Raw genomic sequence first — 13550 nt, 5'->3', positions numbered from 1 at the left:
CCTAGGCCCTGTGCAGCTGGGGGAAGCTCTGGGGCTCCAGCGCCAACCCCATGCAGCTGGGGAAAGCCGAGGGGGGCTCTGGCCCTGGCCAAACCCCCACACTCCTGGGGTTTGCTTCAGGAGCTCAGGCCCTGCACTGCCACGGGGCTTTGACCTCAGCCCTGCACTCTCACAGACTTCTGGAGAGTGCTGCAGGGACTCCAGCCCTGGTCCCAAGCTGCCCCCCATTGGGCTGCCAGACCCGGATATCCCACCTGGCTGGTCCTCCCACCCTTAGACTTCCAGGCTCTTTCATTCAATTGAGTGCCAGATTTTGGAGGTACAATCTGAATATATAGCTGTATCTAGTCCTCTATAGATGAATATGTGCAAGTTAGTCAACTCAGTGTTAGGATCAAACAAGAGAGACTGTTTATGGATGTATCATGACAATGCTGTGTTTCACAAGCACCCGTATTTGGTCTGCCAATTACAAATTAGTTGTGATTTAAACAGTGATGTCACCTAAAGCCTAATTTTGGTCTAATGATTAGCTGGGTATATGCGACTGTTCTTTTTGCAAATAAGTGACGTTTTTGAGGAAACACCGGCAGAGAACTTGGCCGAGGGCATCATCTCTTTACAAGTGTGACAGACTCAGGTCTAACATATGCCACTCCTAATATCTAGCTTGAATTTCCTCCTCAGAAGACAGTAATTGCTGCTCTTCTTGCAATGTTAAAGCTCATTTTCCATTCAAAAAGTCTTATTTTAGATAAAATGGTTCATAAGCAATGAAAACAAATGTTTTACTATTTCTTGAATGAATGAGTGGACTTTCACCTTCTGAGGAAGGAAATCCAGTATGACTGCCACTAGTGAGGTGTTTGTATGTAAAAATGTTTGAAGCTAAATTACAATGTTATGCTACTTATATGGGTAATACATTTGGTAAGCTACTTATTTTCAATAATGTTTACTCATCTGTTAAATGCAAAAAATGGAATTCAGGAAAACCGTGATAGAAAGATACATAGAGACATTTTACAATTTTGAAACAAGCAACATGAAACAGCTGTTGAAAACAATTTTTTTCAATAAAATTTTCCTGCTTTCAAGTTATGGAAACATGGAACATTTTTAAGAAATTTCTTAATATTTGATTACATTTTATCTGAAACATTTTTCCTTTTTTGGAAAACTTTAAGCCATTTTACTCATTTAAACTCATGTCCCTCACAGTGCAATAAAGGTGCCTGAGTTGTATTGTTACTGTACTGTACAGTTTTCTGTTTTCTGCTACCCCCAACTGGATACTAGTGTGAGCTTGTGCATGACTAGTGTGAGCTTGTGCATGGGGCTCTGTTTTTGATAGATATGGTGGCAGGCAGGAATAAAAAATACATTTTTCCCAACAAAGAAATTAAAAATAAAAATATTTTTCGCTAGAAAATCAAGTTGGAGACTGGGAGTTATAGGACATACTTACAGGATGGGGGACTCTATCATGCAAAACTGTGACCCTGAAAAAGATTTGGGGGTCAAAGTGTCTGAACATGAGCTGCTAATTTGAGTTAGTGGCATACAGAGCCAATCCAATCCTGGAATGTCTAAACAAGGGTGTGACTGAGCCAACAGGCTCCGCTCTCCCGGAGCAGGGGCCACACGGGAGGAGACCCGCATGGCGATGTGGTTACAGGGGGCTGGCACGGGCACCACTTGTGGAAGAACCACCATGCTCCATATGCCGGGACTGGAGATTGTGCTGGAGGAGCCGGGGTGATTGCTCTGGTGCAGGAAACCCGCGCATGTGCGGCTGAGGCAAGTGGCTGTGGTGAGCTGGCCCTTCCCTCATGTAAGGAGAGGGAGAGCATACAATGGGCCGGCGTGCGCGTCGTACGGCCAGGGTAATGTTGTGGTTCGGTCTTCAAAAGAGACCCACCATTGGTCAAAGGGGGAGAAGCAGGAAAGGTGAGCGAGGACAGAGCAGTGCACAGGAGAAGGTGGGGGAGTAGGTCTGGCAATGGGGCAGCTGGGATGTGCGGGCTGAGCATCAGGGATCAGGCAAGGAAGGAGGAAAGCAACAAAGGAGGTGAGTAGGAAGTGGCCCAGGGTACGGCATCGTGCCTGTGGGTCGATGCATTTCGGGCAGTGTCCCCATCGATCGTATGGAGAAGAGAGAGAGATCTCACCTCCCTTAGGGCCCTGGGCTGGGACCTGGAGGAGTGGGCGGGCCTGGGTCCCCCTACCTCCCATCTCGCTGGCGTGAAGCGGGACGCAGAAAGAGGTGACTAGCTGGAGAACTAATGATTGCATTACAGACGCTGATCCCTCTGTAAGGCAGCTGGTGTACTGGTTTGGGGAAAATAACTAGTCTCGGGTGGGCAACAGGACCCAGACCGGGACCTTGGGGTGGCGCACCCATACAGCGTGGGATGCGTTTGCTTACAGATGGAATCTTGAATAGAAATAGATAAATTATTTTATCTCTGTATTTGGCAAAGTGTGACCAATGCTATGTCCAGTTCTTGTGCCCACAATTCGAGAAAGATATTAATAAACTGGAAATGGTTCAGAGAAGAGCCATGAAACTGATTAAATGTTTTGAAAACCTGCCTTATAATTGTAGGCATGTTTTCTTTAGCTTAACAAAAAAAAAAAAAAAAAAAAAAAAAAAAAAAAGACTAAGGAGCCACTTTACCATACTCTACGAGTATCTACATAGAGAACAAGTATTTAATAATAAGCTCTTCAATCTATCAGAGAAAGATATAAAATGATCCAGTGGCCAGAAGTTGAAGCTAACCCAATTAAAGTCTGGAAGGATGGCATACATTTTTGACAGTGAGAGTAATTAACCATAGGAATGATTAACTAAAGGACTTTGTAGATACTCCACCACTGGCAATTTTTAAATCAAGACTGAATATTTATTAAAGAGATGCTCTAGTTCTATTCTGTGGAAAAAGATGGCAAACCAGATCATCGCAAAGCTCCCTTCTAGCTTTGGAATCCGTGAATCATTCTCTTGGCATGTGCTATGTACTAAAGCAACTGCAGGGATTAAATGAGATATATGGTAATGTGCAGTAAATTAGCCATCATATACAGACAGAGTGAGGGCAATGGCAGTAAAGATTGAGGAGGGTACTGCAGTACAGGGACACAATTAAGAGGCTAAAATCAGTCAGTCCCTGAGTCCCACCACAAATGAGAATCTACCATACCCGTGTACATAGCCAGATGTAAGCCTGTGGCCTGAAGATTTAGAGGGAAGGGAGTTTGTTATTCTCATCTATTGGTAAAATGGGAGATGAACAGCTCACAGCAACTTCAGATTTACAGATAGGAAGGCGCTTCACTGCCGAGGGAAATCTCTGCTGGCATCAGTCAGAGGGCAAGGAGAACTGACTAAATGGGACAGGCTTCATTTGCATATGATGTGAGGACATAGGGCCTTCTGAATAAAATGCAATTTAGTTTTTCTTACTAGAGCAATTAAAGGCAGTTGATTTTGTCAGGGTGCCAACAGGCTTGCCAGGCCCCAGGACAAGGCGGAAGGTGGGGGTATAGCTCTGCGCTCCCAGAAGGGGCAGGGCGTTGGGTGGAAGGGGCGGGACCGGGACTCTCCCCCAGGCAGCCCTCAAGGACACTCGGGAGTGCACAGCTCAGGGCTCTGGTGGTGATTTAAATGGCCCAAGTCTCCAGTCGCCATTGCTGCAGTAGCAGCAGCAGCAGCCAGGAGTCCTGGGCCCTCTTGAATTGCTGCGTCCTGGGCCAGTTGCCCCCTTTGCCCCTTCCCCCTTCCCATTGGCAGGCCTGAACCTTGTTGAGAAACACAAGGACAAGACACTGAATGTGCCTGAGGTCACCTGACAAAGATTGTGGTCAGGAGCAGTTGAATAAAAGAGCCTGGTCAGAGGTAAGGGAGCAAAAGAGGGAAAAGGCTCCTGACAGATGCTGCAGTTGCTTCCCATCTCTGATCTCACCCTGAGACTTGAGCTAAGACTGCTGAACAGTGCAAAGTCTAGGTAGCTTCAAGCAGTAGTGGCAGTGTGGTGGCAACAGATGATGCAAAGCAGCAGTGGCAGCAGCTACAAGGTGACATACGGCACAAAGCAGTTGTAGCAGCAGCACATCCGAGGTGATGGATGGCACAGAGCAGCGGAAGAGGCAGGCAGCTTAGACTGAAACCATAGAGCAGCAATCTATCCCAGGGACTCTCGTATGGACCTCCATACCTAGCAATTAAAGCTGAAATCACTTCTTCTGAGTTAGGGAATGGAACTCCCAGAGCTACCCAGCTAGCAATGACCTGCTAGAGTCTTTGGATTTCTCCAGGATAACTAACTGTGAGTAGGGAACTATGGATGTAAGAAGTGGCCAGAACACATCAGTCACCCTTACTGGTCAAAGAAGGGCCAAGGTGGATGCTACTTTTAAGACATCCTGGGAGGTGGGAATCTGACATCAGATTTGTTAATGTGTTACTTAGTGTTTTTCCCAAATTAATTCTGTTGTCTTTCTCCCCCTGTCCATCCCCAAAGTTCTCCTTTTTTACAGCCTTTGGACTCAGTGGTTACAAGTGGGGAAGATCTGCCCATAAGGAGTAGTCATAGTGGTTATGAAAGTTTCCAGATTTCTGTAGAGGGGTTGAAGCTAGTGATATTTAAGTCCTTAGGAAACTTCTTGAAAAATTGAACCTAGCCATTTTTGCTGCCAACAGTACCTGGCAAAAGAGTAACCGAGACTGTGGGGAAAATAGCCATATATTATCTCCCTTCTTAGAATTTCTCTGAAAGCTGTTAAAGCCTTCCCATGATCTAATCTCTAGGCTCGATAAGCTTTCTCTTAAATTCTGCTGAATTCCATTTTTCAGCTCTCTCTCATGGAGGAGCTATAATTCTTGTGCAAACATTTCCACCCTTAGAAAATTTAAGCATTATCTTCATTGTACCAAATCTTTCAAGTCCCAACGTGTCCAATTTACAGGTTGAACATGCATAGTATCTGTCAGATGAAACTAACAAAAATAAAACAACGTTTAAACTAGTCTGGACCCCTATGGCTAGTTAAATGAGTGAGCTACAGTTTGAAGGACACATAATCTACTGTTATAAGCACAAGACTCAAAGCTAGAACCTCCTGAGTCCTACTCTACCTTAGACACTACCTCTCCTTCTATGAAACTGAATAGAATACCCCCATATAATACTTATCTTACATAGGTACAGTGAGGGTTAGTTATTTTTTATACAGCACATTCAAGGATTATAAATTCTATATTTTTCCTTTTTCCTTATACTAGTCGTAATTTGAGGATCTTTTGGCAACTGCATCAGATCATTTTTATTAAGTAGGCTCTTGTTAACTGTAAACAAAACTTGGCAAAGAATGTCAGGATAATCTGTCCTCTCTTGCCCCATGTGATGAATTTAATGGTAAAAATGTAGCTATTTCCTTGAGAAAATACATATTGAAGTATAGCCATGAAAAACCATATAAAATAGAAGGAATAAGCACCCTATACCTACTTGACATCATCAAAAGCACTCATCTGCAGCTTCAGGAGACCTGCCACATCCTTTATTAACTCCACACCCTTTTCCGCATTCAGTGGGCTGTTGAAAGGAAGCAAGAAAACACAGCATTATGAAAATGGAACTCATCAATACTTGAGATGCTAAAAGTCCCGAAAGAGTTATCACCTCGGCCTGTCAGAGTCTGAAAATCATTGTTTACTGTATTCCTGTCACATAGCAATCGTGATATCAAGGGAATTGGGATCAGGTGCTTCTTCAGGCATGATGAATCACCTGAATTTTCCAGCAATAAGACAAACAATAAGGTGTAAATGGAATTGTTAGGAAGTGTAATGGGCCCATCATGCAGTGACCGGTTCATCTCAAGCCTCAATAAAAAATGTAATAAAGTAAAAAAAAAAAAAAAAAGAGAGAGAGAGAGAGAGCGAGCGAGAGAGAGAAAGAGAGCAGAAAATAGTGGCGAGACAAGGATGGAAACAATGAAAGTCAAATTGTGGGACTCTCTATCAAATGGACAAGGGAAAAGCATATTTTTAAATTCATTAGTTTTTTTAAATGAATCCTGCCCAGAGAAAGGATACAAAGATATTATGGATTTGAAGGTAAACAATGGAGATATACACACATAGAGCAGGGGAGGTTGATTAGGTAGATAGAAGTCACATTGGTGTCTTTGTGCTGCTGACATAATCTGCCTTCAATCTTTTTAAACTTTCTCAGTGCCACATTTACATTTTTTTAATTTAGAAAACAAGATGCAATCAAGCATAGCACATGTGCAGTGTTATCATTTAAGAAAGCATTTAGCTACATGCAAAATTTCCATTTATAAAAAGTTTCAGGTTATTAGTTGAGAGTAATTTAGGCTTTTATAACTCTAAAGATATGTTGTGAACATTATATTTTCTGTCTGTGATGTTGTGATGGGACGACTCCGTCCCACTCCAGTGGTGCGAGCTCACCCCGCACCTGGGCCGCTCCGATCCCCATGTTGTCCAGGAAGTTGGCTGCAAACCCCCTTGGCTGTGCCGCTTGTTCCCACGCCACAGTTCAGCTGAGTCGCAACATCAGCAGAGAAATGGGAGGGCACCTGGCCCCTGTGAGGTGGGGGAGGGGGCACAGAGACGTGGCGGAAGCAAGGGGTGGGGCTAACGGGTGATGGGAGAGCAGCATGACACCAAGGGGAGGGGGGAGGGATGGAAGTGTCCCGGCGGGGAATTCAAAAGGAGGAGGCAGTATGCCAAGGGTGGGGAAAAGGTAGGAAGGAATGTAGGAGACGAGAGAATGCACCGGGGACCATGAACCAGACTTGTGGGGGTAGGAAGTAATCCAGGGCAGGGCTTCCTGCATATTGCCTGAGGACTGGTGAGTTTTGCAGAAGCCCCATATTGGTCCTTAGGGCCCTGGGTTGGGACCCGTGTGAGTGGGCGGGCCCGGGTTCCCATACCCTCCCCCCCCCCCCCGCGGGAGTGCCTTGGAAGAGGGACCTTAAGGGATATTTATTGACAGGACCGAAACACATCCTCTGGGGTGATGGTCCAAAACTGAGTAAATAGCCTATGGGCACACGGCAGATGGAGCCCCAAAGGAGGTGAAACCACAAGAGAAAGGGGGTATGGCCAAAGACCCTCTTACACTGGTGGAGAATGTGGGTACGTTAGTCCCCAGGACCCTGTTGTGAGGGCATGAACAAGAATAAGGCCATACTGGACTGGACAGGCCTAGTTAGCTGGGGATGCTGGGTTTTTCTTTTTTCATTTGTTTTCTCTTTCTTTCCTCCCTCTCGTTCCGCTGTTCTTCATCAATCTCTTCCCCTCAGGGAGAGAAAGTTGGGGGGGGGGTGGTGGCACAATGGAACCAGCCAAGATATTTGAATGGGTTGCTGAAAACCAAAGGCAGCAACAGCAGCAACAGACAGTTTTGATCCAGCAACTCATGGCACAACACCAAGAACAACAGAGGCAACTGGTAAAGGACTTGGCTGAACAGTTCCAGATGCAGCAGGAAAGGTGGGTCCATCAACAGGGGGCCCAGGGACTAGGACGGGTAGTGCTCTTGGGATCCGAGGATACCAAACAGGATTCCCCAGTGCAGTTGCCTATACGGCTCATGAAGATGGGCCCATCTGACGACCCCAAGGCCTTCTTAACGAAGGGTGGCCACAGCGGCCCGGTGGCCAGAGCAACACTGGGCCACCCTACTGGCCTCCTAACTGACCAGGGCCGCACAATTAGCCTACCGGGGCCTAAACCCCAGGGAGGCTTTGCATTATTATAAAGTAAAAGAAGCTATCCTCGATCAGATGGGGGTAACTCCACAGACATTCCACCAGAGGTTTAGGCAGAAGCACTCCCCGCCGGGGCAAGGTTCAAGGCGGTTGCCCAAAAGTTAAGAGAGTCTGGGTGGTGATGGCTAGAGCCAGACCAAAGAACCAGGACCCAAGTGGCTGAGATGGTGATTTTGAAACAGTTTCTGCAGGGGTCTGTTTTGGGACCGGCTCTCTTCAATATCTTCATCAACGATTTAGATATTGGCATAGAAAGTACACTTATGAAATTTGCAGATACCACCAAGCTGGATGGGGTTGCCACTGCTCTGGAGGGTAGGGTCATAATTCAAAATGATCTGGACAAATTGGAGAAATGGTCTGAGGTAAACAGGATGTAGTTTAATAAAGACAAATGTAAAGAGCTCCACTTAGGAAGGAACAATCAGTTTCACACATACAGAATGGGAAGCGACTGTCTAGTAAGGAGTACGGAAGAAAGGGATCTAGGGGTTATAGTGGACCACAAGCTGAATATGAGTCAGTAGTGTGATGCTGTTGCAAAAAAAGCAAACATGATTCTAGGATGCATTAACAGGTGTATTGTGAGCAAGACACGAGAAGTCATTCTTCCACTCTACTCTGCGCTGGTTAGGCCTCAGTGGGAGTACTGTGTCCAGTTCTGGGCACTGCATTTCAAGAAAGACGTGGAGAAATTGGAGAGGGTCCAGAGAAGAGCAACAAGAATGATTAAAGATCTAGTGAACATGACCAATGAAGGAAGGCTGAAAGAATTGGGTTTGTTTAGTTTAGAAAAGAGAAGACTGAGGGGGGACATGATAGCTATTTTCAGGTATCTAAAAGGGTGTGATAAGGAGGAGGGAGAAAACTTGTTCATCTTGGCCTTTGAGGACAGAACAAGAAGCAATGGGCTTAAACCGCAGCAAGGGAGGTTTAGGTTGGAAATTAGGAAAAAGTTCCTAACTGTCAGGGCAGTTAAACACTGCCATAAATTGCCCAGGGAGGTTGTGGAATCCCCATCTCTGGAGATATTTAAGAATAGGTTAGATAAATGTCTATCAAGGATGTTCTAGAATCTAGACAGTAGTTGGTCCTGCCATGGGGACAGGGGACTAGACTCAATGACCTCTCGAGGTCCCTTCCAGTCCTAGTATTCTATGATTCTATATTACCCAGAGGGAGCCAGAGATGGGTACGACGTAATCACCCCACCACCTTGCAAGAAGCCATCAAGCTAATGGAGGATTACGCAATGGCTGAATCAGTGGAGTACTGTGGGAAACCAACCTGGGACACTCCCCCGCCGGAGGCGGAGATAGGATGTCAACCACACCCGACAGAAAACAGTGAGGCAGGGCCAGCCCAAGGCCTGGGGTGAATGGACGTAAGGCGCTTAGCACCCGTATGGTTGGCACCATCCTGAGAGATGCTGACCCCATAGGGACTCTCAATCAGGAGAGAAGGGGCAAGTAAAGGCCCACCTCAATAAGGGGGCCTGTTTCCAATGTGGTCAGGAAGGATACTTCAAGAAAGAGTGCCCTTACATGGACTGCACTTTCAGGCAAGTGCTAACGGGAGACAATGTGGCGGGGAGCAAGGAAGGTGAAAAATTTTTACGAACAATTGAGATAGAGGGTAAAGAAGTCATCACCCTAGTGGACTCAGGATGCGGGCAGACCCTAGTGAGGGAAGATTTGGTGGAGCCCGGTGGAACTCAAGGTCCCCCCATCTTTGTACAGTGTGTACACAGGGATGTGAAGCCATATGCAATGACATTGGTTGAGATTAAAGAAGGATCAAGGGGGGCATGGTGCTATGTGGCCATCGTGCCGGGGTTAGCCTACCCAGCCCTCTTCGGACAAGATTCAAAGAGATTCCACTGGGTACTCACAAAGGAAAGAAGGAAAGGAGGCCCTCCTAGGGGAAGGAGACGACGAAGAGGAGCGGCAGGAAACCGGTCCAGAGCCTAGCCACAACACCCAAAGAGGCCCCAGAGAACAGGACTGGCAGGGCGACTCAACAGAGATGCCACAACTTGATTTATGGAATGGGGACTTTCTGAGAAAACAAAGAGAGGACCCACTATTGTGACAAGCATGGGAAAACGCCACGAGCTGGGACGAACAGGAAGAAACCGACTGCCCGCTGGCTACCAGACCCCATTTCAAGGTACACCGGGACAGGCTGTATAGGATTGTGGAAGGGGTGGAGGGCGGAGGAAGGGTGCAGCAGTTGTTGGTCCCATGGCAGTACCAGAAGCATCTCTTAGAACTCGCACATGCTAGCACATGAAAAGATGTCCCAACGAATACTGCAGACGTTTTACTGGCCGGGGTTGTATTGGACGGTGCAGGATTTTTGTAACTCCTGCCCTGAATGCCAAAGGTGTAACCCCCTGGTGCGCTTGCTGATAACTGAAGTACCATTTGAGAGGATTGCCCTAGGCTTGGTAGGTCCGCTGGAAAAGACATGAACAGGGTATCAGTATATCCTAGTTGTTTTAGACTATGCAACGCAGTATCCTGAAGCTATACCCTTGCGGAATATGACAGCACCTGTTATAGCGGCTGAATTGATAAAAATCTTCTCAAGAGTTGGGATACCCCAAGAAATACTCACTAATCAAGGGACTAATGTAACTTCAAAGTTAATAATAGAACTATGTCAGTTATTAAAAATTAAGACAATAAAGACCTCTGTCTACTATCCGCAGATCAATGGGTTGGTAGAAAGATTTAATAGAACTCTAAAAGGGATGCTGAAGAAACGCATAGACGAGGATCTCAAGGAGTGGGACAGAGCTTTGCCCGCACTACTATTCGCGATACGCGAGGTTCCCCAAGCCTCGACAGGATTTTCGCCATTCGAACTTTTATACAGTCATCAACCCCCCGGGGGGGGGGGGGGTCCTAGATATTATCAAAGAATCTTGGGAGGAACAGACTGTTGGGTACAAGGGGCCATGCAATATATCCTAAAATTACAGGAACGGTTTCACAACCTGGGGGAGTTCACCCAGAAGAACTTACAGGCAGCACAAGAAAAACAAGCTAAATACTATTATCAGAGGACGCGATTAAGAACTTTTGAGCCCGGAGACAGGGTCCTACTATTGTTGCCTGAACAAGATTCAAAGTTATTGGCCAAGTGGCAGGGACCTTTTGAGGTAGTTTGGCGGATAGAAGCTGTAGACTATAAGATAAAAATGCCAGGTAGGCTTAAGAGCCTTAGAACCTATCACGTTAATTTATTAAAAGCCTGGAAAGCATGAGAAGGCCTAATGTTTAACCCCGTAGCCCCTGAATCTGAGTTGGGCCCTTGGGGAGGAGAAAAAGCTAACTAGGTAATCCCACAACTAGGGCAAAAACTCACTGAGCGCCAGTGTGCAGACCTGACTCACCTATTGAGGAAGTTCCCCCCAGTGTTGATGGACCAGCCAGGCCAGACAACCTTTATATACCATCATATTGCGACTGAACCAGGGAAAAGAGTTAGAGATCCCATGCGGCCTCTCCTGAGGTGGATGTGGGACACCATCATGGAGGAGATCCAGTATATGCTGCAATGGGGGGGTAGTGGAAGAGTCCCGGAGTGAACGGAGAAACCCTAGAGTTTTAGTCCCGAAACAGGATGGGTTGACCCGGCTCTGCATTGACTTTAGGAAGATCAACGCTATATCTAGGTTCAACGCTTACCTCACGCTATGCTTGGATGAATTGCTAGAGCGGTTGGGAGCACCCCAATACGTCTCAACCATCGACTTGACCCACAGCTACTGGCAAATCCCTTACACACCAGCATCAAGAGAGAAGATGGCCTTTTCAACACCCTTTGGGCTGTACCAATTTATCGAAATACCCTTCGGTCTCCATGGCGCCACCACAACCTTCCAAAGATTGATGGATATTATGGGTACAAGAACATTACGCAGCCTATATAGATGATATAGCTGTATACAGTACATCCTGACCAGAACATCTACAGCGCATCGAGACCGTCCTGACTACCTTGAGGGAAGCAGGTCTCATGGCGAACCCCAGTAAAAGCCACTTTGGAGAACGGGAGGTGTCGTATTTAGGCTACACCATGGGTAGAGGCCAGCTGAAGCCGCTGGTGGATAAGATTGAAGCCTTGCATGAGTACCCAGCCCCCACAATTAAGAGACAGGTGCAGCAGTTCCTGGGTTTTGCCGGTTATTATCGCTGGTTTGTCCCTAACTTCGCAACAGCCCCTCACAAACCTAACCAGGCACACTGCACCACAGAAAGTACAGTGGAACCCAGAGTGTGACCAGGCCTTTAGGTCCCTTAAATACCAATTAACACATGCACCGGTTCTGGTCCAACCCGATTTTGCTAAGCCCTTCACCCTGCATACGGATGCCTCAGAGGTAGGGTTAGGGGCAGTTTTGTCTCAAGAGGAAGAAGATCAGGCTCTACAGTTTTTCTTCAAAGCTTTGGAGGAGGAGGGTAAGGGGGTGATAGAGAAATAAAGCATGCTGTTAAAGGTGATTTCTTTATCTAGGCCAAGACAGAGAAAAAAAGAAAATGAAAGATTTTCTAGGACCTGCCTTATTTTTCCTAGCATTTGATCAATCATCACCATTTTGTATTGTCTATTGGGCTGCAAAAGTCCAATGAGCATTTTTATTTATTTATTGTACAGTGCTTTGCATACAGTGCCCTGAGAGTATCTCCATTTAAGTAATAGGAATTACGCAGCTTCTCTTCACATTCCTACACTCTTAACCCCAAATGCTCAAGGAACACCATGTCACACAGACAGAGGTTGCCATACAAACTTAACAGATATGTTCCTGTGTAAGAGACAAGTAAAAAAGTCTAAGCACCTCTTCAAGAAGAAGAAAAAAATACCATGGGTTACTCTTAAAAACAACCTTTCTATTTCAAAAATTGTTATTGGTTAGAACTCTGATTAGTTACAGATAACTATGAAAGCAGACTGTCACACTGACTCAGGGACTGACCTTTTTATTTTATTTAGATCCTTTCTCTCCAAAGATGCTAAGTGTACATTTAGGGAGATGATAGGTGTCAGGAAGTCACTTTTTACTATAATAGCAAGTACACAGAGAAGCTCAAGGAAAGATGAATGCAGAAGGGTAATACTATAAAAGGAAGAACAAAGAATTATAGACCAGCCAGCTTAGCTTGGATACTTAGAAGAGGCAGATTTACAATGAAACATACTGTGCCCTGGCAGGTCCCCGCCCCATGATGGGGGGCCCCCAGAGCCAGGCTGTTCAGCACCTTCTCCCATACAAGAGATGGCCACTCTGTAGTGAGGGAGGCAGTCTGTCTATAAAGGGCACAGAAGAGCAGGGAGGCTCACCTGCAAGCTATAGTCTTAGGAGAGCTGGCAGAAGGCAGTGAGCAGTGCGAGCACAGGCTGGCAGGCTTCAGAGAAGCACGGGGGAGCCGCACAGCCAGCCAGAGAAAAGCGGGGTTTGGAATCCGGAAAGCACCAGTTCTTGCCGTCCGCCACTTGTGCAGCTACCCAGTGCTCCTCAGAAGCCTTCCAGCTGCTGGCCGCCACCTGATGAGTCATGGTTGCCCATGGGAGAGGGGGAGAGTGGCTAGGAAATGGAGAGCCTGGGGAGCTCACGTGGCCAGTGGAACTGTGTTCCCCTCACCTTTAGGTAGAGCTAGAGATGTGTCTCTGCCCACATCTCCAGGCCAGCCAGTGCAGGGCCACTGGGGTGCCTGAAGCTGCCCTCCACC

The 13550-nt window shown here is 46.5% G+C and overlaps 1 protein-coding gene across 1 annotated transcript in view; it reads right to left on the bottom strand.

The window, feature by feature from the left end:
• The window catches only part of PTPRN2 (protein tyrosine phosphatase receptor type N2), a 938219-nt gene that overhangs the window by 541301 nt on the left and 383368 nt on the right, over nt 1–13550 (bottom strand). Inside the window, exon 10 of the mRNA XM_075922745.1 lies at nt 5514–5600. Coding sequence (XP_075778860.1) covers nt 5514–5600 — 87 coding nt within the window. The remainder of the gene's footprint in view (nt 1–5513; nt 5601–13550) is intronic.

Source organism: Pelodiscus sinensis, chromosome 2 (assembly GCF_049634645.1).
Source record: "Pelodiscus sinensis isolate JC-2024 chromosome 2, ASM4963464v1, whole genome shotgun sequence".
Classification (NCBI taxonomy): Eukaryota; Metazoa; Chordata; order Testudines; family Trionychidae; genus Pelodiscus; species Pelodiscus sinensis.
This window is presented reverse-complemented; position numbering and strand designations above follow the sequence as displayed.